Source organism: Lytechinus pictus, chromosome 14 (genome assembly GCF_037042905.1).
Source record: "Lytechinus pictus isolate F3 Inbred chromosome 14, Lp3.0, whole genome shotgun sequence".
NCBI lineage: Eukaryota > Metazoa > Echinodermata > Echinoidea > Temnopleuroida > Toxopneustidae > Lytechinus > Lytechinus pictus.
Window position 1 is genome coordinate 14,428,869 of NC_087258.1, and position 23,401 is coordinate 14,452,269.

The 23,401-nt window shown below is 36.1% G+C and overlaps 2 protein-coding genes across 3 annotated transcripts in view; one reads left to right on the plus strand and one right to left on the minus strand.

Annotated features, from left to right (window-relative positions):
- Positions 1-563: 563 nt before the first annotated feature.
- LOC129275820 (2-hydroxyacylsphingosine 1-beta-galactosyltransferase-like) lies at positions 564-1,638 on the minus strand. The gene has a single exon (XM_054912299.2). The coding sequence runs from the start codon at positions 1,620-1,622 to the stop codon at positions 564-566; it is 1,059 nt and encodes a 352-aa protein (XP_054768274.2). The 5' UTR covers positions 1,623-1,638.
- A 3,808-nt stretch (positions 1,639-5,446) lies between these two features.
- The window catches only part of LOC129276578 (heparan-alpha-glucosaminide N-acetyltransferase-like), a 37,177-nt gene continuing 19,222 nt past the window's right edge, over positions 5,447-23,401 (plus strand). The window contains exons 1-10 of one of the 2 annotated variants that reach the window (XM_054912963.2): positions 5,447-5,928; positions 9,066-9,202; positions 10,504-10,646; positions 11,704-11,822; positions 16,830-16,887; positions 18,510-18,573; positions 20,278-20,366; positions 20,653-20,729; positions 22,329-22,359; positions 22,528-22,664. In XM_054912963.2, the coding sequence (XP_054768938.2) occupies positions 5,844-5,928; positions 9,066-9,202; positions 10,504-10,646; positions 11,704-11,822; positions 16,830-16,887; positions 18,510-18,573; positions 20,278-20,366; positions 20,653-20,729; positions 22,329-22,359; positions 22,528-22,664 (940 nt within the window). In that variant the 5' untranslated portion in view covers positions 5,447-5,843. The remainder of the gene's footprint in view (positions 5,929-9,065; positions 9,203-10,503; positions 10,647-11,703; positions 11,823-16,829; positions 16,888-18,509; positions 18,574-20,277; positions 20,367-20,652; positions 20,730-22,328; positions 22,360-22,527; positions 22,665-23,401) is intronic. The other variant, XM_064109818.1, reaches the window with a different exon arrangement.

A 23,401-nucleotide genomic window follows, 5' to 3' on the forward strand; every position in this document is an offset into this window, starting at 1 on the left:
TTGGTTTGGAAATCCAAATTGAAAAGTAGGAATTTTCTTGTTTATGAGTTTTTTAAGTTACAAAATAACGATACTGCCTTCTCAAAGCGATGGTGCGTGAAAAATGCCCTTTGTTCTGTCGGCACCTCTTTGAGTTAGTTTGGTCATTTTGAATGTATGAATGTAGGCCTACTGTAACTTTACTGGTTGTTTGACGTTATTTCTTGGTTTGTTTTTAATGAGTCCTTATTTGTACTTACGAAGTATATTATTCTGATATTTTATTTGAATATATGTTATAGTTTGCTTGTAAATAAAGTTTCATTTTGAAAAGTCAAAAAAAGTCTTCTTCTTCTTCTTCCTCTTCTTCTTCTTCATATTTTCTTCTTCGTCTTCTTCTTGCTCTTCTTCTTATCTTTTTCTTCTTTGTCGTCTTCTTCTTCTTTTCTTTTTCATTCTTCTTCTTCCTATATTTTCATCTTTCTCTGTCACTTTGTATTCGGCTCCCTCAGCGCTTCGCGCAAATCTAAAAATGAAATTGTTAAGTCACGAGAATGTATTATTATCATTTCGATTTCAGAATATCAATGTCGAGTCCGATACTGCATTAGGAATGTGTAGGGCCTGGAGTGTAAAATTCTTGATAGATCACAATCGATATAGGTTTGAATTCTAGTCATATCAATTTGGAAAACTTTCATCCACACTTGCATTTGCTCCACCCACACGTGTACAGGAAAGAAAGTATGGGTATAGCCATAAGCTATAGATATAATCATCATGTAGTTTACCTTGTCTAACGGTCTTGCTGGGACACCGACCGTATTTCCGATAGCTACCCAGTTGGGTGCTGTTGGGTGAGGGAAATCAAAGGCAAAGCTCGTCATGCACATCCACAACTCTGCATCTCCTACGAGCTCTTGGGTGCTTCGTCCTGGAGCAATACCATGCGCGTCCTTTATCTCGTCTAAAGCTCCGAAGTGAACCCACCCTAAAAATCTCGACACAAGGTTATGGTCCATGAAGCTGGCAACCCGCTCCAGAAACGTCATCTGATCTGATAAGGGGAGTGAATATTGTACGTACGATGAAGGCGCTGGAATCCCGTAGAGGCGTTCGTGAAAAAGAAAATATCTCGTTGTCGTCGTCACAGCTATGTGCGGTATACCTAGGTAACTACTGAGGATCGCATCACATCCGTCAGCGACATCCCCGATCAGGATATCAAAATGTGATTCCTTCAGCCGAAACAGAACAGCGGAGTCCCCAAGGAGACTTTGGCAAGCTAACCTTATCCAAGAGTACATTTTCCCTATATCTATCATATTACTTAACGGACCCTTCTGAAAGAAATCCTCTATCATGGAGTCCAGGGTGGCCTCGTGTCCTGAAGGAACATCGAAGCGGTACTGGAGGGCGGTGTTGTAGGTGTCCATCGGGAAGCCTTTTGTTCCTACAAATGAGCAGGTCAGGATGGTGACGTTGTGGCCGCGACTGCTCAATGCTCCTGTTATAGCGGACATGCTTTTAGGATGACTGGTGTATTCTGGAACTAAGACAGTAACAAGGATATTTGCAGCATTGGTCAAAGAGGTGAATGCTATAGTCAGTAACATGAACTTGGTGAATGTTACGAGTTTCATCTTGCCAGCGGCGATTCTTTGTAGACTCCTATTGTATATTGTAAGTGGTATTCTTCAAATCATGCCAATCCACCGAACATGCCGAACAAATTGTCATCAAATGAGTCAAAGTAAAGCTCTACAGATCACTCATGTATGTCATTATTCACTCCTTTTTGGTTTGCAAACGTTTCCGCTGACCCCATAGAGCACTCCTTGTATTTATAATCAATTAAAACGTTATTGATCACAATTCAATTAGTGGCGTACCGTGGGTCAAGGCATCGGGGGGGGGGGGACACCAGCAAAATTTTTGAGTCACTTGGTGAGCGCGCTTGGCGCGCTCAGTTGCCAGGTATACTGACCTAATAGAGGCGTTTTAAGGACAGTACCATTAATCGGATATGTATCCCTCTGATCAAAAGCGAGCGCGAAGCGCGAGCTGAAAATTTTTGATATTCAGACCTAAAAGGGGATATTATAAGCAAATTTATGTAATCATGATACGTACCTGTCTCGCTAAACAAACAATGCGAGCGTGAAGCATGAGCTGAAATTTGTATTTATACATTGACCCCAAAGAGGGACATTTTAAGGACTATATTTTAGGAATCCATTAAGAGTATACATATCTCACAGCTGGTGCAAGTGCCAAGCGCTTGCTGATTTTGTTGGAATTACATCTAAATACATCTGTACATGAAGCAATTGTAGTCATTGTAATCACGATTAACATACGCATTTCACTAATCAAATATTGCGAGCGCGAAGTGTGAGCTGAAAATTTAGGAAATTCGGACCTGAAGAGGGGCATTTAAAGGCTTTTTTGTAGGAATTCATGAAGACCATACGCATTTCACTAACCAGAAGATGCATGTGCGAAGCGCGAGCTGAATTTTTTTTTTAATTCAGATCAGAAAAAGGGAAATTTTGAGGATTGATTTTAGGAATTCATTAAGAGCGGACATCTCTGACTGATCCACTTATGCGAACGTAAGCACGGACATGAAATGATTTATATTAATACCTTAAAATGGGGCAATCACTTTAAGTAGCCATGAAAAAGAAGCATATGTCACGAAAGAAAACAATAATAACTCGAAGTGCGAGGAAATATATTTGGTGAATATTGACTTGAAAACGGGAGGTTTAAGTACAACAGGATTACCGTATAAATCTCTTTAAACAGACAATGCGAGCACCAGGAACAATAAAGACATAGGCCCCGAGTAAATTATGTTTCATAAAGTTACGGAAAAATGTAATATAACATAATATAATTATACTATGATATTACATTATAATGAACAATAATTTATTCTTTCCCACTACGTTTCTCTTCCTTTCCCCCTCCTTTTCTCCTTTTACCCGTTTTTTTTGGCCCGCCGATGGGGGGGGGGGGGGGGGGGGACGTGCCCCCATGCCCCCCCCCCCCCCCGTAGTTACGCCACTGTCTACAATGACTTTCAATTGAAATTGACATACAAACAAAGGGCCATGTTGCATAAAAACGCTGTCATGGTAACTTTACCAACCAATTTTAATACTGCTCATCAGCCAATGAAAATCAAGGATTTTATATATTTCCAATTGGATGGAAAAGTTATCATCAAAGTAACTTTTGTACAATATGGCCCCGCCAAATGCGCAGGTTTGCTTTCTCTGCCAGCCATAGTCAACCTGCGGTTTCCCAAAGAAAACAGTCCTTGCCCGATAAGTTTGATCAAGAAGGAAGTCACTAAAATGTTTTCGGGATCAGAACGGCGAATGAGATACAAAGAGTTAAACTAGTTTACCTGAGCTTTAGACAAACGAAATCGATTTTCCTGAAGAAAAAGTTAGATGAGAGGGGCATGTAGTTTCTCCATAATTTAATAAGGATATTGTCAGGTATAAGAGCACATATTCCATTGAGGACTATGAGAAGTATATGCTGAATACTTATGAAAGAGCATCGACCTGGGATAGATTTTCGAACAGAAACCCTTGCTGGTTTGGAAGTAGATTCGACAAGCCCCCCCCCAAAAAAAAAAAAATAATAATAATAATAACAATAATAAATAAAATAAAATAATAATAAAAAAATAAATATAAAAAGTGATTATGGTCAGATTCATTTTTTACAAGTAAAAAGAAAGTAAGAAAGAAAAAAGCTCCAAAATGCAAAATGAAAGTGATTTGGGGAAAAAATGTAGCATACCAGCCTAGTTTCCAGGGGATGCTGTCTAGACGGTGTATAACATCCCGGGGGGAGTCAAGGGTATCTAAAACACCGATTTTCAAGAAAGTGGTCTTGAAAGACTGGTCAATGGTCAATCGCGGGGTCATGTCATTACTTAGGGTAGTTTTTTTTCTAAAGCTCTTTTTTAAGACTAGCCAAACGTGTTTAGGGTATGTTTTCCCCCAAGCTTTCCCCCGGGGTCATATTCTGGCGACAACTTGTTTAGGGGCCAAAATGTGTAAAGTAAAGCCCGCGAAGAACTTGTTCAGGTGGTTGTTTTACACACAGAGACAAAACTCGTTTAGGGGGTGTTTGGAAATGATATGGTCACGCATGTATACAGCAATACATTTGACTGCACCCCCCCCCCCGGGTGCACGCAGCAACCCCAGAAAACTCTTGGGGGATATGCTTCAGCACCCCCGCTTCCCAGGGCCATGGTGTGGAAGAGCTGTATTCACATCATATTTCTCATGCGCATGTTTTGGAAGAAAAAAATCTTGTTGAAAGGATCGAAGACATGTGTAACCATGCATTCCTCATGGTCTACGAGTAGATGGTCTAATTCTCAGTGTTAGGATTTCTTTTATCCTCCTTCTTAGTCCTTAATCAGATCTCGAAGTATATACTTTGTTATTCTGATCCGCCTTCACTCCCTTCAGTGTATGGAAAGAAATCCCGACCCAATGTCATCATATGCCTACCATGATACTAATCATCGAATGATTTGACCATTATGCCAAGAACCCCCCCCAAAAAAAAAAAAAAAAAAAAAATTGCTAAAACATGCTTAAACAAAAACAAACAAAAAAGAAAGAAAGAAAGAAAGAAAAGGGGGAAAAAAGACACAGAAAAAGTCTGTTTTACCTCCAATATTCAATTAAATGAAAACTTGTGGACTTACGTGAACATTGGTATGGATTTGTCGAATAAAAAACAACGCGCGCAGCTACCACATGAGCCTCAACGTTTCAGAAATGTTTTACTTTTTTATATGTCCAAGTTGTTCGAACATTATATTCTTCATGTTTTATAAGTGTAAAACGTCAACGTTTGGTGTTTTTGAAAAAATTGAAGTTTCAAGAATTCATAAAAAATTTAATAACATTTTGCTCAAAGTTAATCTTGATTAAATTACAGCAATACATTTTGACATTTTCAAATGACCATGTAATACTAGGATATTTTAAAAAATATTTTTTTGTGTGCTGGCAACACATGTGTACAATGGGGTTGATTTGCACCCCCCCCCCCCCCCTCTCAAAAAATATGTATAAATAAATAGGTATACAATTTGAAGATAAAAATCAACGACCAGGAAAAGGAAGAATAAAAAAGTAATTGAAAGAATAAAATATAAAATGAATGAAATATTTTGTTGAATACTGAAGTCTATCCTATCACAAGATTATATTTTTACTTTAAAAAAAGGTCCCGATTTGTGTTCGCTCGCTTCGCTCGATCTCAAATTATTTTTGAATAACCTTTTCTCCTTGTGTACCGTCAAAAGTTTTTGGTTTATTACGGTATCATAATATGGAGGTTGGGTTCGAAAACATGAAGTCATCATGATATAATTGGATGCCCCCCCCCAGGAAGTCAATTTCACTTCCTCATTTGAATTGATTACTGACATTTTACATAATAAATGGTCTCGTCAATCTGCCTCTAGAAAAGCAAAGAAATGTTATGGCTAGCAATCCACCTTAATGCAATTTAGGCTTATTGGAGCATGTAGGTCTCTTTTCTCAGACGTACGTCAGCTCCAATAATTAACAAAGGAACCATGTGTACTGAGGCCCAGCAAAGAAGCTTTCTGTCCAAGTGCATCTAGGTGTTCAATAAGACGTCAACTTTTTTTTTCAAACTGAACCTATTCAATTGGACTTAATTTTATGGAACGGAGAAACGGCTTCTTCTGAAAGATCGATTGTGCGTCGACGCCTAGTGGCAACGACGATTTCTCGCCAATTCAAGACAGTTTGTTATTGGAGATAAGGACATAGACTACGAGAACGAGGATGATGTGGAAGATTTCTTTGATCATCACATTAACTGTGATCATCCTCAACACGCAACGCGTCACCAGTGACGAGCATGCGGAATGTAAGTAATGTTGGACATATGGGAAGCTGGGGATGGCACCAAAACCCACATTGGGAAGAGTTCATTTTGCGACAGCCACCCAAACTCCAAAGTGGAAAAATAGGCATGTAATTATCTCTAGGGTTAGGGGTAGGGTTAAGGTTACCTCAGAATTTTCCTACCGATATACGTCGGGTAGACAAAGCAGGAATTGATTCCGGTCGCTTTTCTAATGTTCTTGTATGTAGTGATACGACATTTTGATATATTGATGGCCCATTGTGCCTATCGGTATGGACGAATATCGAGTGCATGTAGTTAAGTTTTGCGCGTCTCTGAACTGCTATATGTACGAAAGATGCGATTTCTGGGAACCTTGTAAAGTTTAACTTCAACCTGTAAGTCTGGATCTGGATCTCGGTATTGTATTCTGAAAAGATCTACCGCGAAGTCAAGATTGATCATACCAGTAAGAACTACATGATAAAGACTGGAATATACATAATTTGCATTCATTACTCGTTGCTATGTCGGCAAGGCCCGGGAAGTGTCCAGGTTGTCACGAAGAACCTTTGTTTTAAAGGGATGTTTAAAATTTTAATATGGAACAATTAAACTATTCTACCGCAAAAATTTATAACAAACGGCATTATCAAAGACATTTTTTAATATATACCGTCACTTTGTATTTGTAGTAAATGCAAATTGTGTCGTCGACAATTGTACTTATATTATTTTAAACGGATTATTATTATTATTATTATTAAATGTTGATTTGAATCAATAGAGAAAAATCAGACAAGAATAATGTTGAAAATTTCATCAAAAAATCGGATGTAAAATAAGAAAGTTATGACATTTTGAAATTTCGCTTATTTTTCACAAAATAGTTATATGCACAATTTTCGTCACATGTAAATGAGAGAATGGATGATGTCCTTCACTCACTATTTCTTTTGTTTTTTATTGTTTGAATTAGACAATATTTCAATTTTTAAGGATTTGAAAATGAGAACCAACTTGACTGAACCATAAAATGTTAAACAATGGTAATTCCACATGTTCAGGGAGAAATAAAACTTTGTTTCACAGGTCAATGAGGAGAAAATTAGAATATTTCATATAAGGAAATACAAAAGAAATAGTGAGTGAGTGATGTCATCAGTTCCCTCATTTCCATATCGAGCGTGATAACTGTTTTGTGAAATTAAGCGAAGCTTCAAAGTGTCATAAATTTCTTATTTTACATCCGATTTTGATGAAATTTTCAGTGCTATGCTTGCTGGATTTTTCTCTTTTTATTCAAATCGACTTTTAGTTGGAGTGACTTGTCCTTTAATGATCCATAATCATTGCTTTATCAGTATTACTCTAAGTATGATGACAATATTCAATTGATGAACACAAAGTTTCAAGAAAGCTCTCTATCTATTTTTAAATCTCGATCCCAAAATGTTTATTGGTATAGTTGCGTCTTGTCACGTCACGATTTGTCGAGCACCATTGAGATCTATACATCTTTTCAGTCATTTAACATCTGATAATTTCATATTCTGTTAATTTGATGTACAAAGAATATCCTTCCAAATTTTCTCTTGAATAATTAACAAAGATGAACTGTATTTCTGTCAAATTTTACAAGCGATGAACAGTCCGATGAATTTCTTTATTTGTTAGTAAGGGGTGGAGGGAATTCGCCTTCATATTCGGAAGACATTTTGAACAATTATTTTTGACTGGGGATCACCAAACCCTTTACATTTACAAGTTCTATGTTAATTTGATCCCCTAAACTTACTCCATTTCGAGAATGAGCAAATAAAAAAAAAGGGGGGGGGGGTCAAATATAAGAAGAAAAAAGGATCGATATCCACTTCACTTTTGGTCGTGCCCTAATGACTGCGACCTTCACGAATCAGAAATAAGCCAGTTCGTTTTTCCACTCTGCGCATGATAATGAGATAAGCACCAACTTTGATGTCTTGATTATATTATTTTGAACTGTGTTCTTCATTTACATCCACAAAAAACCCAACTATGCGTCCACGAACGGCTGGTATTTCACAGTTTGCCAAGTACACTGTAAAACATGTTCTAATATATGCATTAAAAAAGTAGAAATGCATCGAACACCTTTATAGTGTACATTGGTGTGTTATTCTAGTCACCTAGGCCATTCAATTTCTTCATCCTGCTATGTAAGGCATGCTTATGTAATGACCGAAATGAAAGGTCATTTGACCAAAATTGTCCATGAAGTAACTACGAACTGGTCTATTACAATCAACCACCACAGTATCACCTTTCAGACAGATTCGTGAAGCTATCACAGACGAAAACTTATCATGCCGCCCTTTCACACGGTAAAAAAAAAATCGTAATTTCAATGATGATTCCAGTGAAAAATAAGGCTAATGACAATATTTAGCACGTGTGAAACCAAACATTAGAATCACCATGGACTAGGGTCCATTATCACGAACGCTTATCACAGTCACAATTACAATAGCAATCATCATTACAATGATGATTCATGATTCACGTGTGAAAAGGCCCATGAATAGGTGTAATCTGTGATTCCAGAGAAGATTAGAATTGATCCATAATCTATAATCGGCTTGGTGATGCCATCAGAAATAATGAGATACGGCTCTACAGGGGAGGGTGGGGTGTGGGGGCGGGGAGGGGAGGCAATCACCACAAAATCCAAGATCTTGCCATCTTATCATCTCTTCTATAAGATGTAGACCTGACGAGATCCAAGATTTTGCCATTTGATCATCTCTTCCACAGGATGTAGAAATGACGAGTCTGATCATCTCTTCCACAGGATGTAGACATGACGAGATCCGAGATCTTGCCATCTGATCATCTCTTCTAAAAAAAAATGTAGACATGACGAGATTCAAGATCTTGTCATCTGATCGTCTCTCACACGGGATGAAGACATGACGAGATCTAAGATCTCATCTTATCATTTTCTCTAAGAGATGTAGAAAGGACGAGATGATTATATGACCATCTGGGTGGCAAAATGACGTTGTACAGGATGACTAAAACATTTGTGTATGTGTCCTGAATCCCCCCCCCCCTGCTCGTACGCAATGATCTGAAAACAATATTTTTCTTGCCGCTCCCCCTTCTCTCGCTCTCCTCAGACACGTCAGATGGATTTAGACCTGGACGGGATGTCCTAGATATCCACTCTAGCAGTTATGGCATCGCTTACGTTCAGTTCAACTTCGATCAAGAAAAGACTGTCCTAGTTTGGATACAAACTGAAGAGTGTGTCGGGGTATGTTTTTTTTCCCAACATGATATCATGTTTTGTTTTTGCTTTCTTTTATTTGTATATTTATTTATTCATTCATTCATTTTATTTTATTTCATTAGTTGCTTTCCCCCCCCCTTTTTTTTTTTTTTTGGGGGGGGGGGGTGGGGGTAATCATTTGCATTATTTATGTTTCCATTTGCTGGAAAGAGAGGTTTTGACATGGCAAGTAAAACATATTACGAAATAGTGAAATGATTGAGTTGGCCTTTGACAGAAACACTTCGGCCTTCAGAAAAATCAAAATGTTATATAATACCTTAATGATTTTGTTTGCATATTTGTATCTAATGTTTTCTTTAGAAGTTGACGCTTGACTAAATTTCCTTCACTTTTAACCTACCCTAGACAAAGTATGCATTAAACGTAGCACTTTTGTTTGCGATAATACATGGAATTTATTTTGAATGTGCTGATCAAAATTGAGTGTCTATTATCTGCTTAAGCATTAAGAGGTCTGAAATTTCATGATATTTGCCCGCAATTTGTTTTGTTTTTGTTTATATTCAATGACTAAATCTCAAAGATAAGAGCTCAAATAACCATTTTAGCACAAATAGTATAGTAGCAGCAGCAGCAGTTGTAGGAGTAGTAGTAGTCATAGTAGTCGTAGTAGTAGTAGTAAAAGTAGTAGTGTTAGTAGTAGTTGTAGTAGTAGTAGTCGTAAGTAGTAGTGAGTAGTAGTGGTAGTAGTAGTAGTAGTAGTAGTAGTAGTAGTAGTAGTAGTAGTAGTAGTGGAAGTAGTAGTAGTATTAGTAGCAGCAGCAGTAGTAGTAGTAGTAGTAGTAGTAGAAGAAGTAGAAGTAGTAGTCGTAGTAGTAGAAGTAGTAGTAGTAGTAGTAGTAGTAGTAGTAGTAGTAGCAGCAGCAGTAGTAGTAGTAGTAGTAGTAGTAGTAGTAGTAGCAGCAGCAGTAGTAGTAGTAGTAGTAGCAGCAGCAGCAGCAGTAGTAGTAGTAGTAGTAGTAGTAGAAGAAGTAGAAGTAATAGTCGTAGTAGTAGAAGTAGTAGTAGTAGTAGTAGTAGTAGTAGTAATAGTAGTAGTAGTAGTAGTAGTAGTAGCAGCAGCAGTAGTAGTAGTAGTAGTAGTAGTATAGTAGTAGTAGTAGTAGTAGTAGTAGTATTAGTAGTAATAGTATAGGCGTCGTCGTAGTAGAAGTAGTAGTAGTAGTAGTAGTAGTAGTAGTAGCAGTAGTAGTAGTAGTAGGCCGAGTATAGTAATTGCATATGACGAAGCTCTTCAATTCATTTTTTGTTTTTCATTTAAGTGCAAGTTACTACCTATTGCCTATTTATCGAGGAAAACGGAGAAAGAAAAAACAGTTGCTTTGATCGACACATCATGGGCGACTAGTATCAAAGTAACTACAGCCACTGCGACTTATCCATCGATAAATAACACGTATTGCGAGTAAGTGTGTTCATATTACAGTGCAAAGACATTTATATTTAAAAAAATAGGCATTCATTAATGATTATACAGTGCGTATCAATAAAAAGTATAAGGTCCTGGCAAATAAAAAAAATTACAATAAGGAATAATTTGTTTTAAATATATTCCTGGGCTTCGTTTTCTTCTATCAGATGCCAACATGAATATTGGCCGAATATTACGCTTGAGTGAGCACTGCCTATTTTGCTAAAGCTCGCAGAAACTGGTGTGCGTAAACAAGCTGCACGCTGTGACAAAGAATAAGAGAATAAAACGAATCGTCCAACATTGTTCCATAATCTATTTGCATGTTTTGATCCATGAAAATTCAAATTATACATTGCAACTTCTTTGAACAGTTTGACCCGAGGTAAAGATAACGTTAGCTTGTTCTGTTGTTAGTGACAGTTAGATCTGTGGGGACATGAATTGAAACAAAATATTAGAGTAAATGAACATTCATTTCACATTTCTCGAGCTTTTTTTTCTCGACGTTTTGTCATTTGATAAGGTGTTTATATTTCATACTAATTTTCCACACATTCTCAAGCATGAAAATTACAATAAAAAGGGAAACAAAGAAGTAACAAAAACAAAAAAAATCAAGCCTATTTCATGCGGTTCACAACTTCATGTATAACGCAGTATGTCACAATGGTCTACACGTTTGCAGGGTTTGTTGATCGATCGTGTTGGGCAAGGAAAATGGTTAAAAATGGGGGGGGGGGGGGTAACTGCAAATCAATCACCTTAGCTAAAGTGCATGTGATATTCGTGATTTTAAACATATCATTTTATAGGATTTTTCACAATTTAAACTTATTTTACATAAGTAATCTATAATTTTACATAATTTCGTGTATATTTCTTATGATATATCTAACCCATAAATAAAAGCATCTAAAAAATAAGAATTTTGCTTATTCATAACTCCGATCGTTTTGGACAGATTTTTTTTCCTTTTCTGCCTTTATTATATATGACCAACCATTCGTCGGGGGAACTTCTCCCTTTAATTTGTTTCATTCTTGTACAGGTTGAGGCATCATTTTGGACTCATTGGAGAATATAATTTGACCATACCAGCCACCATACACAACACGACTGCAGAATGCACTTTAGTAATATTGAAGAAACCATTTTATGAAAATACAGGTAAATGATATGAAAAAAAAAATAACATCATGCCATCTACGAAACTCTCTCTTTTTCGATCCCTAAAATCTTGAAATACCACCCTTCCGAGTGTTTTCCAAACTTAAGTTTGCAAAATTTTGAAGACGTTCGGAAGGGTGATCTTTCAAGATTTTAGGGATCGAAAAAGAGAGGTTTTGGTATATCTAAATTGATGTGAAAAGAATACGGTAATGGTTTAGAGATGACATCCTGTATACATTAGCATTATTTTATTTATTTAACCGTGATCATTAGTGATGTGAATATAAATATTACAATAACTGTCAGACTTGAAAAATCATCACCCTGCCTATATAGAAAAAAAAACCTTTCTTAAAAACAAGTACAAAGACAAAGAGATACCAAAATGTACTAAATTTTATGAATGATACCCACTGCACCACCAAAATTTTTTATTTTTCTAGCAATATGAAGAGATAAATCATTATCAATTGCATACTTCTCGACTAGGGCCCCGGTACCACGATTTCTTTATTAGGGGTACTGATTTAAAATTGACATCCCCCCCAAAAAAAAAAAAATAATAATAAATAAATAAATGAATAAATAAATACATAAATACATCAATAGATAATAAATAAATAAGTTTCACTGAAAATGAAGGTTAATTTGGAAAAATTAGACTAGTAAAAAACGATAAAAACAAAATAACGAAAAATTGGTTTCACTACAAAATAAAGGTCATTTCTATTGAATTTCTCCATTTTTAAACACCTACCAGAATTCTAGGGGGTGCTGCCCATGCAATATACTACACGCAGCAGCCCCCAGGATTTTTTTTTTTTAAATAAGATGAAATATTTTAAGACACCATATCTGTCTGTTAACTTCATCGGGCAATTTGATGAAATTTCAGCGCCATACTTATTATATCTATTTTATATTTCATTCAGATCACCTTTATGTCGTGGTTAACTTTGACATTAGGGCAGTTTTGCAATCACTACGCACATGCTTTCTGGAACGTAGAGAATCTATTGTCAAAAGCCATTCATGACAAAGAAGCCAATGTCGAAAATCAGTGAACCAGAACAGCAGTGTCATATTTGCAATTTTTCGTCAGCTCCGAATCTTAAGAAGGTCTGCTGTCCTTGTTCAACAATTTTCGATAATGACGTTTAATCTGTCCATGTGATTTGACGGGCATTTTCAATAGATTCTCAATGCTCCAGAAAGCGTCCGCGGAGTGTCTGCGAAAACACGCTAATAAATAAAGACGCACATATTTTGTCGTTGCAAAATTGTATGGTTACACTTCGTAATTCCGAAACACGTAAATTGCCTGTAGGCCTAAACCTCGATGTTCGTTGATCCGAAAACGAAAAAGGGTTCATTAATCCGAACATTTGTGGCGTTATTCCGAAGGATAGGGTTCGCTATTCCGAAGGTTCGTTAGTCCGAAAACGAAATAAGGTTCGTTATTCCGAAAGATCGTTAATCCAAAAATGAAATAAGGTTCTTTATTCCGAAGGTTCGTTGGTCCGTAAATGAAATAAGGTTCTCTATTCCGATAAATAAATTAAAATCTGACGAAGCCGGGAAAACAGAAAGGGCAAGCGTGTTGGAGGGGGAGGGGGCGGTAACACCGTTGCTGTTTAATTTTTATGAAGATGGGAAGGCAGGGACGGCGGAACGTATTTTAGTTTTGTGGGGAGGGGGGGGGGGGGGCAAATTAAAAAAAGAGCACTTGTATATCGAAATGGGCATTTTGGTGCAAACGGATATTTTCACCATGAAATCATATGCTTGAAGTCGCGTGGTTTGTAGTAATGAAGTTGAGCAAAGCCTTTTTAAGTGATTTCTGATTGTGCAAAAAATATACCTGAAGTTGTAAAATCACATTTTGGTTAGGTATGGCGTCTAATTACTGTTAAAATGGCATCCTATCGAGATGTTGCGAGCGCGAATCACAAGCTCAAACTTTTGCACATGTCAGTACGAAATGAAAATTAATTATTCCGAGCAGCTCTGTTATCATAAAAAGATTTGGGGTGGGGATTGTTTGGACCAGAATAGGAGCGATTAAAACCTCAAAAAGGGACATCGATCCCCCTTTTTTCCTGGGGCGGTGCATATTATAAGGTCTTTGGGCAAAACATCCACCAGCTTTGCTCATCTTAATAACTACAAAACACACCACGACTCCACGGAGATGATATTCTCATTGTAAAAATATCCGTTTACACCAAAATGCACATTTTGATATATAAGTGCCCCTTTTGGCTTCGCCCCCAAACAAAAATACGTTCCACCGCCCCTGCCTTCCCATCCTTATGAACAGCAACGGTGTTTCTACCACCCTACCCACCACGCTTGCCCTTCCTGTTTTCCCGGCTTCGCCACAGATGAACGAACCTTATATCGTTTTCGGACTAACGAACCTTTGGAACTACGAGCATTCGGAATAACGAACCTTCGAAATATTCGAACCATCGAAAAAAACGAACCTTTGGAAGAACGAACGTAATAGTCGGGTTCACTGTGTTAATATTTGGGCTTTCGCCGGATTTTTTTTTTGAGAAATTGAAAACTATACATTTTTGGAAAGGTTATTTTATGAGGATTCAGAATAACAGTGTTTTCATTTGCAACGTGACCTATATGGCCGCCATCTTGGATTTTTCATAATGGCCGCCAAAAGCAGGGTTTACGACAATATCTCAACTTCCAAGTAACCTAAAATCGCGATTTTGACACCTAAACCACCATTCTGAGGTCAAGGAATCTATTATTATAAAAATAATCAACTTTATTCAAGAAATAAAATCATTTTCATTATATTTTCTGTCTTTTTTTTACGTATTTCCAGACTCGAACTCATATTAAAGTCAAAATTAAGTATTCCAAATTAAGGAACCTGAACATATACCTTTTAATAAGGAAGACGTTAAACCAATGTGTCATACATGCTCTTTCTAATCATTTATCATGTGTTTCAAGTTACGTGATCAAGGTCAAAGGTCACATAGGGTCACTGAACTTTGACCATGTTTGGGTAAATCTTAACCAAGGTTACTTTTTTGAAAGGTCATAATAACCTAGAGAGGATATGGGTAATAAAGTATCATAGATCATCTTGCATGAATTTCAAGTCACACGATCAAGGTCAAGGGTCATTAGGGGTGAATGTACTTTGACCATGTTGTGATTTCTCTACCCAAAAACTGAAGCATTGCTAAGAATTTGATATTTCAAGCTAGGCCTAATTTTTGCAAGTCCCTAATCTATAAAACTTCCATATAATGTATCAAGTATCAGCAAATGGATAAATGACTTTTAGTTCTCCATGTGAAGGTCAGTGGTCAATAGGGGGTCAAAATTGAAGAAATTAAAAATAGATTACATTAGATTGTAGATTTTCAGCAAGTTTGAAATTATCAATGAGTATTGAGTTAAAGATGTATATAATGATTAACAGGTATCTGGAATTCAATTACTATGATTTCAGGTTACTGGGTCAAGGTCAAGGGTCATTTCAGATCTGTTAATTTGGATAAGAATGTATATTTTGGTCATAATGTTTAAATACTTCATCACAGTAAATGAAACTATTATAAGATCTGTTTTGGATCACAAATGGTATCAAGTGAAAGTAATTTTGTTCATTCAAGGTGAAAGGTCACTTGAGGTCAATGAACTTTGGATGTAAGATGAAGTTCCTTTTCTCTTTTTGAAAAATCATTAATCTTACATTGATGGTATTTGTTTTTAAGTCAGCACTGGTGCTATATTTAATTATTTAGTGCAGGTGATGTTGCCAGAAGCGTTCCCCTTTGTTTAAGTTGAAAACAATATTCCCCAAATAACCTTTGACCTCCTGCTGACCTGAAATTTCATTCATCAATTTACTTGATAATTTTTTTTCATTAAATATGTCCTTCCACTTTCAGAGTTATGTTGACACTTTAAAACCTCACATTGGTTAAGACTTCAATGTTGATACCACGAACAACTTCATTAACCCTAAATGGTCTTTGGCCTTGATCAGGTGACAGCCTGAAACTCATGGAAGTAGATTAACCAAGGATTAGTTTTTGAAATTGCATTACAACTCTGAGAGTACAAGGACATATTTCATGAATATTACATATAACAGTTATCAAGTAAATATGTTACCAAATCGACTGGCTTGTCTGGTCACTTAGAGAAGATCAATGGTCATTTGGTGTCAATAAATTGTTGTCAACTTAAACTAAGTTAAATTCTGACAGGTCGCCCGCACTACACAATCCAGTAAACATGTAGCAGCAGCAGCATTGACTTTGAAAAGAACCTTTGACCTTGATCATGTGACCTCAAACTGATGCAACATGATCATTGATACTGTCTGTATCACCCTTATTTCTCTCAAGGTTATGGTGACCTTTCAAACACTTAACATTAATTGGTTAAGATTTCAAGTTGATACCCAAATATAGTCAAAGTTGATTGACCCTAAGTGACCTTTAACCTTTCTCATGTGACCTGAAACACATGATAAATTATTATAAAAAGCATGTTTGACACATTTGTTTAACATTTCCCTTAGTAAAAGGTATGTTGAGGTCGCTTAATTTGCAATATTTGATTTGGACTTTAATGTGTGTTTGAGTCTAGAAATACTGATAAGAAAAGACAAAAAATATCATAAATATGATTTTCTTTCTTGATAAAAGTTGATTATTTGGATACCAACAAATTCATTGACCCCATAAATGGTGGTTTAGGTGCCAGAGTCATGATTCTAGGTTACTTAGAAGCCGATATATTGTCGAAAACCCCGTTTTGGGCGGCCATTTTGTAAAAAAATCCAAAATGGCGGCCATATATGTATCGGTGCAAATGAAAACATTTTCATTCTGATTCCTTATACAATAACCTTTCCAAAAATGTATAATTTTCAATTTCTCCAAAAAAATCCAGCGAAATTACATAGTGAGACTAACTATAACCCGTTTTGATAATTATGTTTTCTATTTAATACAGCTGTACTCCTTGGTTATACAGTGGGCGCCGTTTGGATCTTAGGGGCTTTAATATGGTAGTAAGTACTTATCATGCTTCATTTTCTAGTCTCGATGAAACAGATATTTTCATACACCAAACAGGACTTGTCAAAGAACAAGGAAAAGAATTTAATTTGCCAATGTCTAACCCTATCTCGCCTCCTTGCATGCAATATGTACCATCACATTATCCTGACTATAACACCCTGCTGATACGGAGCATTTAAAGACTTGACGACTTGGCGAGATACTTTATCTTGCCATGTTGACATAATAACCTTATTATGTCAGCATGGCGAGATATTTGGACTCTCGCCGGGCCTTGGACACTTCATATCTCGCCATATTGACATATAATGTTTTGTAAATCAACTTGGCAAGATAACGTATCTCGCCATGTCGACATATAACTTTTATAAGTCGACTTGGCGAGATAACGTATATCACCATGTCGATAAATAAATTTCTATAAGTCGACTTGGCGAGATAACGTATCTCGCCATGTCGACATTAAAATTTCTATAAGTCAACTTGGCGAGATAATGTATCTCGCCATGTCGACATAATAAGGTTATTATGTCGACATGGCAAGATAAAGTATCTCGCCAAGTCGTCAAGTCGATGGCACTTTAAAGGCTCTGTATGCTGATGATCGAGATCCACGAGATAAAGTTAATTGTACACCAAAATTACACTTCCTACACTGTAGGAATACAAAAGCATCCCAATCATTGACATATCAATCCAATGGTAGCCATTGTGCCATTTTCATGCCAACTTGAACATAATAAAAAGAATCGTGAAAAAGAGACATGTACAATTAAAAAAAGATACTTACAAAATTGATAAATTTCAGTTTTTTATCGAAATTTTGCGCTTTTGTTTAGAGCTCAGTCATTATGAAAGATGTATTATGAATGTATTTGGTAAATAATCTATAATCTTTCATATCAATATTTTCGTTAATTTTCTTTCGTGTTGAATGCTGATATTTTGCATTAGATGCTGATGTTTACATGCATTTTTTTTTCAAAAAAAAAAACATTATGGCACAAATTCTAGTTTTTTACAAAAACAATCACCCTGAATGTCCAAAACACAATTGCAATCCATTTCTAATATCAAAATCATAGTGAAAACGAATTTATTTGTAATTTTCCAATTTTCTGTGTAAAATGCAAGATAATTGATTTCCATTAAAATCCAAGATGACAGCCAAAATTACAAATCTTTACCCCCATGGAACATGATGTGGCATGATGAACACCGTGACCAAGATTCACTAACTATACCCTTCTCAGTCAATACGAAAAGGTTGGTTTAAAAAAATCTTCGTTGGTACTGGGGTACCCATTTTCGACTCAAGTACATCATGGACTGGGCTGAAAATTTCAGGATATAATCTTTGTAGCAACTTGATCTCCATTCCGATATACGTTTTAAAGATTTATATACCCCCAAAAGAGCCCAATATCGCCGATAGAGGGCTCTAGATATATTATGAATAATATTTAAATTTTTACAGAGAATAGACGGTTGAAAAAATACCAAACGGCTACTTTACACGTTTAAGATGTTTAATTTGAATTATTGCCCCTTGCCAAAGCTAACGAAGGCGTTATATATTGGGTGATTTTTTTTTCTTTTCTTTTTACAACAGTTATTGTATAAAAAGGCATTGTCTTGGGAAGAAGTCAACTCAATGCAATGGGAATGGGCATGTGGTAAGTAACATTAAAAGTATAAGGGTTGACAGTTGTCATAACAAAATGCCATTTCCGTTCTCCTTTGCAGCGCATTATTGCTCTAGTTATTGTAAGGTGTACATGATTATGAAGTAGATTAAAATTATGAAGTATGATTAAATGAGAATGGAAAAGTTAGCTCACATTGATGAACAAAATATTATAAAATTGAAAACAATATTGGACAAGCAATTAGAATGTAATGAGCATTTGAATTTGGAGATCAACAATGGTATGGAGAATTGTCAACATGGGAAATGAGACCAATAATCATGATAATATTGACGCCATTCATAATTTAAAAATTTTACGACTTAGCCTAGAGCTGGGTCTAGACCAGCGAGCTACTGAAAGTGGAATTAGATCATTCGTTTTACCGATTTCAAAACGGAAAAAGCAAAAACGAAATATTGAATGAAAACCTGATCTAGAATAATGAATTATAAAAGAAAATACGAGAAGATGTCTTGTTTACTATGCATCAAAGAGGTATGTTGTCTTTTATGGAATAAAGAGTTGACACTTTGAAAGGAGAACTGGAGGACACAAGGCCCTATTTGTCGCTGGGGGCGGCATCACGGGGAGGGCGGAGGGGGTGATCCCCATCATTTTTCAAGAAGTGAGATAGAGCAAGAGAAAAAAAGTAGAGAAATTACAAAAAGGACGAAAATAATAAAAAGCGGGCTCTGTATGGGCTGCTTTTATAGGCCTACCCTTATTATTCAGCGAGGAAAAAAATGACGTCATTTTTGAAACAGTTGGAATCCTAGACTATATCCCTTTCGTCCTTTATTCTCTATATATATTTTTGTTAATTTACACGCGTACCCTTGATTTTCTTATCAAATATAATATTCTATCCGATGATCAGATTTGTTTCAGAATAAAAATCATAGTACATCTCATGCTTTACTTTCCTCTATTAGTAAAAAAAGCTCACGCAATAGACACTGTATCTCATTGACTTTTCTAAGGCTTTTGATACTATTTATCACAATATGTTATTTTCTAAATTACACCACTATAACATTCGTGGTAAGCCTTAGATTGGTTCAATTATTATTTTTAAAAAAATTGTCAGTATCAATGGTTGTGACTCACAGTTGCAATCGGTTACACGCGGTGTTCCACAAGGCTCCATCCTAGTTCCTCTATTGTTCATTTTATACATCAATGATCTCAAAAATTCTTCCCAATTATTATCATTAATTTGCTTGCTGATGATACTAATTTATTTTTTACCCACCGTGACCCTAATAGACCAGTAGATAAGTAAATAATGAACTTTTACTCGTTCGGTCAAGGGTTCACACTTACTTTAACCATCAGATCTTCAATTTCATGTCTTAAATATTTGTCTTTCGTTTTTATGTATCTAAATAAAATAAAATATATATATTAGTAAGGTCATAAATTCATCCGCATTCCACATTTAATTACTCACAACTAATCATCGGGGCCTGCAGTTTACAGGCTTGCATTCATGTAGGCCCCATCCTATTTCTTTGACTTAAATTAAGTTTTTGACCTTATAACTCGACTGATTGTATTGTATTATGTTATTTGTATATTTTTTTCATTTGTTTAGAATTAGATAGTTATGCATTATTGTTGCTGCTTTTTTATGTGAATCAAATGTCAATGAAAAATATGAAATTGATTAAATAATTTTTTTATCTTAAGCCACACGACCAAACCCCTCTGGCGCCAGTAAATGATATGAAGGAGAGCTCCACTTCACTTCGACTCAAGTCCGTTGATACTTTCAGAGGGTAAGAACAAGTATTTTTGTGTATAGGATTGTGAGCACAGGGGTACATAATAGGTTTGCCCTTTTCAATATAGCACAAGGGATAGCAGGAAATGGACACTACTGGTGTATTTCTCATTCTAGATATTATCTGGTGAGTGGAAGAATCCTTATTATGTACGCATTTCATATTTTTGCTTGAATTGGGGATTTGAGGTGAAAAGGTTTTTTTTTAACTCACACAGTACTGCTACTATTTCTTTAAAAGATAAAATTAATCATACTGTCGTAATATCTCTCATCTCCAGGTTTGCCCTTTTCAATATAGCACAAGGGATAGCAGGAGATGGACACTATTGGTTTATTTCTCATTCTAGATATTATGGTGAGTGGAAGAATTCTGGTTCACTTCTTCTTCTTTGATCGCCTCCTCCTCCGCCTCCTTCTTCTTCTTTCTTCTCCTCCGCATCCTCCTTCTTCTTTCTTCTCCTTCGTCTCCTTCTTCCTCTTCTCCTTCTTCTCCGTCTTCTTCCCCTTCTTCTCCCCCTCCTCCTCGTCCTTCTTCCTTCTTCTTCTTGAATTTGTTGTTGTTCATCTTCTTCTCCATTTCTTCTTCTTCTTTTCCATCTCTTCTCCTCCTTCTTCTTCCTTCTTCTTCTTGAAGTTATTGTTGTTCATCTTCTTCTCCATTTCTTCTTTTTCTTTTCTTTTCTTCTTCTCCTCCTCCTCCTTCTTCTTCTTCTTATTCTTCTCCCCTTGTTCCCCTCCTTCTCCTCCTCCTTCTTTCTGCATCTTCTTCTCTTATTCTTCCACTTGCTTTTAGTCTCTTCTTTCTTTTACATTATTTCGCGATCCTCACATCTTTGTTTCCTCTTGCTTCTCAGATGGCCAAGACGGTCAAATATTGTCATAATTCTACGGCAATCTGTCATCATGTTCTCCACGATATTATTCAGACCAAAGTACATTTATCAATGTGACCACAACGTTGCGCTTCTTCTTATGGAAAGAACTCTGGTTTATTACGAGCGCTTGACATAATTTCCATCTTTTCGTCATCGCGAAGCGCTGTCAGACTGACTCCGTCTCTGACTGAATCGTAAATTTGCTATTGATAAACATGACTGACTCAACCGTTTGTCTCGGCGGTCAGCAGCGATTGATATGAGAACTGTGCTTTGTTGCTTTGTCACGTTAAAAGTCTGTTCCGAGTCTATCCTATTAAAGGGGAATCCAGCCTTGGCCATAAAATGTTGTGTTGGGAAGGAGAAAAATAAATTCAACAGAATGGTGAAAGTTTGAAAGAAATCGGACAAGCAATAAGAAAGTTATAGCTCCTTTAAAATTGAGATTACTAATACTATGTAGATTTCAAATTGGCAACTGAGTAAGTAAATTATTACAAGGGGCAAGGACAACTTTCCCATAGGCCATGTACTTTATTATCAGGGATTAGTGGTTTTCTCCTAAGTACCCATTCCCCTGGGGCAGTAATCTAAATATAACCCAGGTAGTATATTGTTTTAGGTCCTCATGAAAGAAAAATATAATTTGAAATAAAACTTTTTGGAAAAATGACATTTTAGTCATAATATGTATTGGAGTACATGGTAGAGTAGTCCTTGCCTTACATCACTATGACATCCAATATGCGGCCAATTTGAAGTCTCCATGGGTATCGTGATTACCAATATTTACAACTTTTAAAAATTCATAACTTTCTTGTTGTTTATCCAATATTGTTCAAACTTTCACCTATCAACTTGTCTGATTTTTCTTTTCCTTATAAAAACAAGTTTTTATCTTGGTTGGATTCCCCTTTAAATAAAATATGTTTTCCCAATTATTATGAAAAAAAACTTTCTCATGTTTTTAGACCAATGATTCTTCGGTATATATTCTGATTTCCATAATGCCAGGGTTTACTAAAATATCAGTTATTCATTGATGTGTTCTACATACTTTCATTTCATATTTTATTCAGGTATAACTGTGGCGGATTTCATATTTCCATGGTAAGTAAGCTTGGTTCGAGTTGTTTTGATATGTTTTTAATGAATTTTATTAGTATGTTTGTCCTCGTACATGTACACCAGGCAGTATATCCTTCCATTCCTTCATAACATCAATGAAAACATCAGTTTAGAGTATGATCACGTGACGTTTAATTCACTTTGTTTTAGGTTTGTTTTCGTCATGGGAACTTCAATCCATCTCGCGTTCAACAACCTCCTCTCCAAAGGCCGAAGTTACCGCTCAATCTTCAAGAAACTGGTTGTGCGAAGCATCACACTTTTCTTCCTTGGGGTCTGTTTTCAGCGTAAGTATTGCCAATTTGATAGACACTCTGCTATATATTATTATTATTATTATACAGTACACTGTGGTCCATTTGAGTATTTATTGATAGAGATTTTACGGTCCCTCTTGGCTCCGAAACACAAATATTTGCGATAACTTGCAAATATTGAAGAACCGCACTGATTGGTCCCTAATCAGTATTTTAAACCTAATTCGCATGTAACATTGATAATTGGTCAGTTCATTTAGCGTTGATCGCTAATCTTTGTGTTACGGAGAATAGATATGTGTATATCGGGGAGTTTTCGCTCTGCCCTTTTTGACAAACGAAAAAACACAAGTCTTTGTTGGTTGCCAAGACGCTAAATAATTTACTGTAAATCGTTATATTCCGCACGCAATTTTTTTTGTCGACACGTTGTAAGGGAGATCGGTTATTATCGAGTGGGATCTTGGTGAAAAACTTCTTAAAGTTGAATCCAGCCTTGGTCATAAAATGTGCTGGAAAGGAGAAAAATAAATTAAACAGAATGGTGAAAGTTTGAAAGAAATCAGACAATTAGCAATAAGAAATTCGAGGCTGCTTTATAAATGAGATCCCTAAGACTATGTAGATTTCAAATTGGCAACTGCATGGGTAATAGTCCAGGAAAAATAACTGATTTTGGGGGTCAACCGCAAACAAATTGCAATATAATTTCTTTTACCACAATGCATTTTCCTGAAGTCCCCAAAATGACATACTAAAAGTCCAGA

Excerpts from the sequence above, each read along its gene's own strand:
- LOC129275820 (XM_054912299.2), bottom strand. The coding sequence starts at position 1,622 with ATGAAACTCGTAACATTCACCAAGTTCATGTTACTGACTATAGCATTC.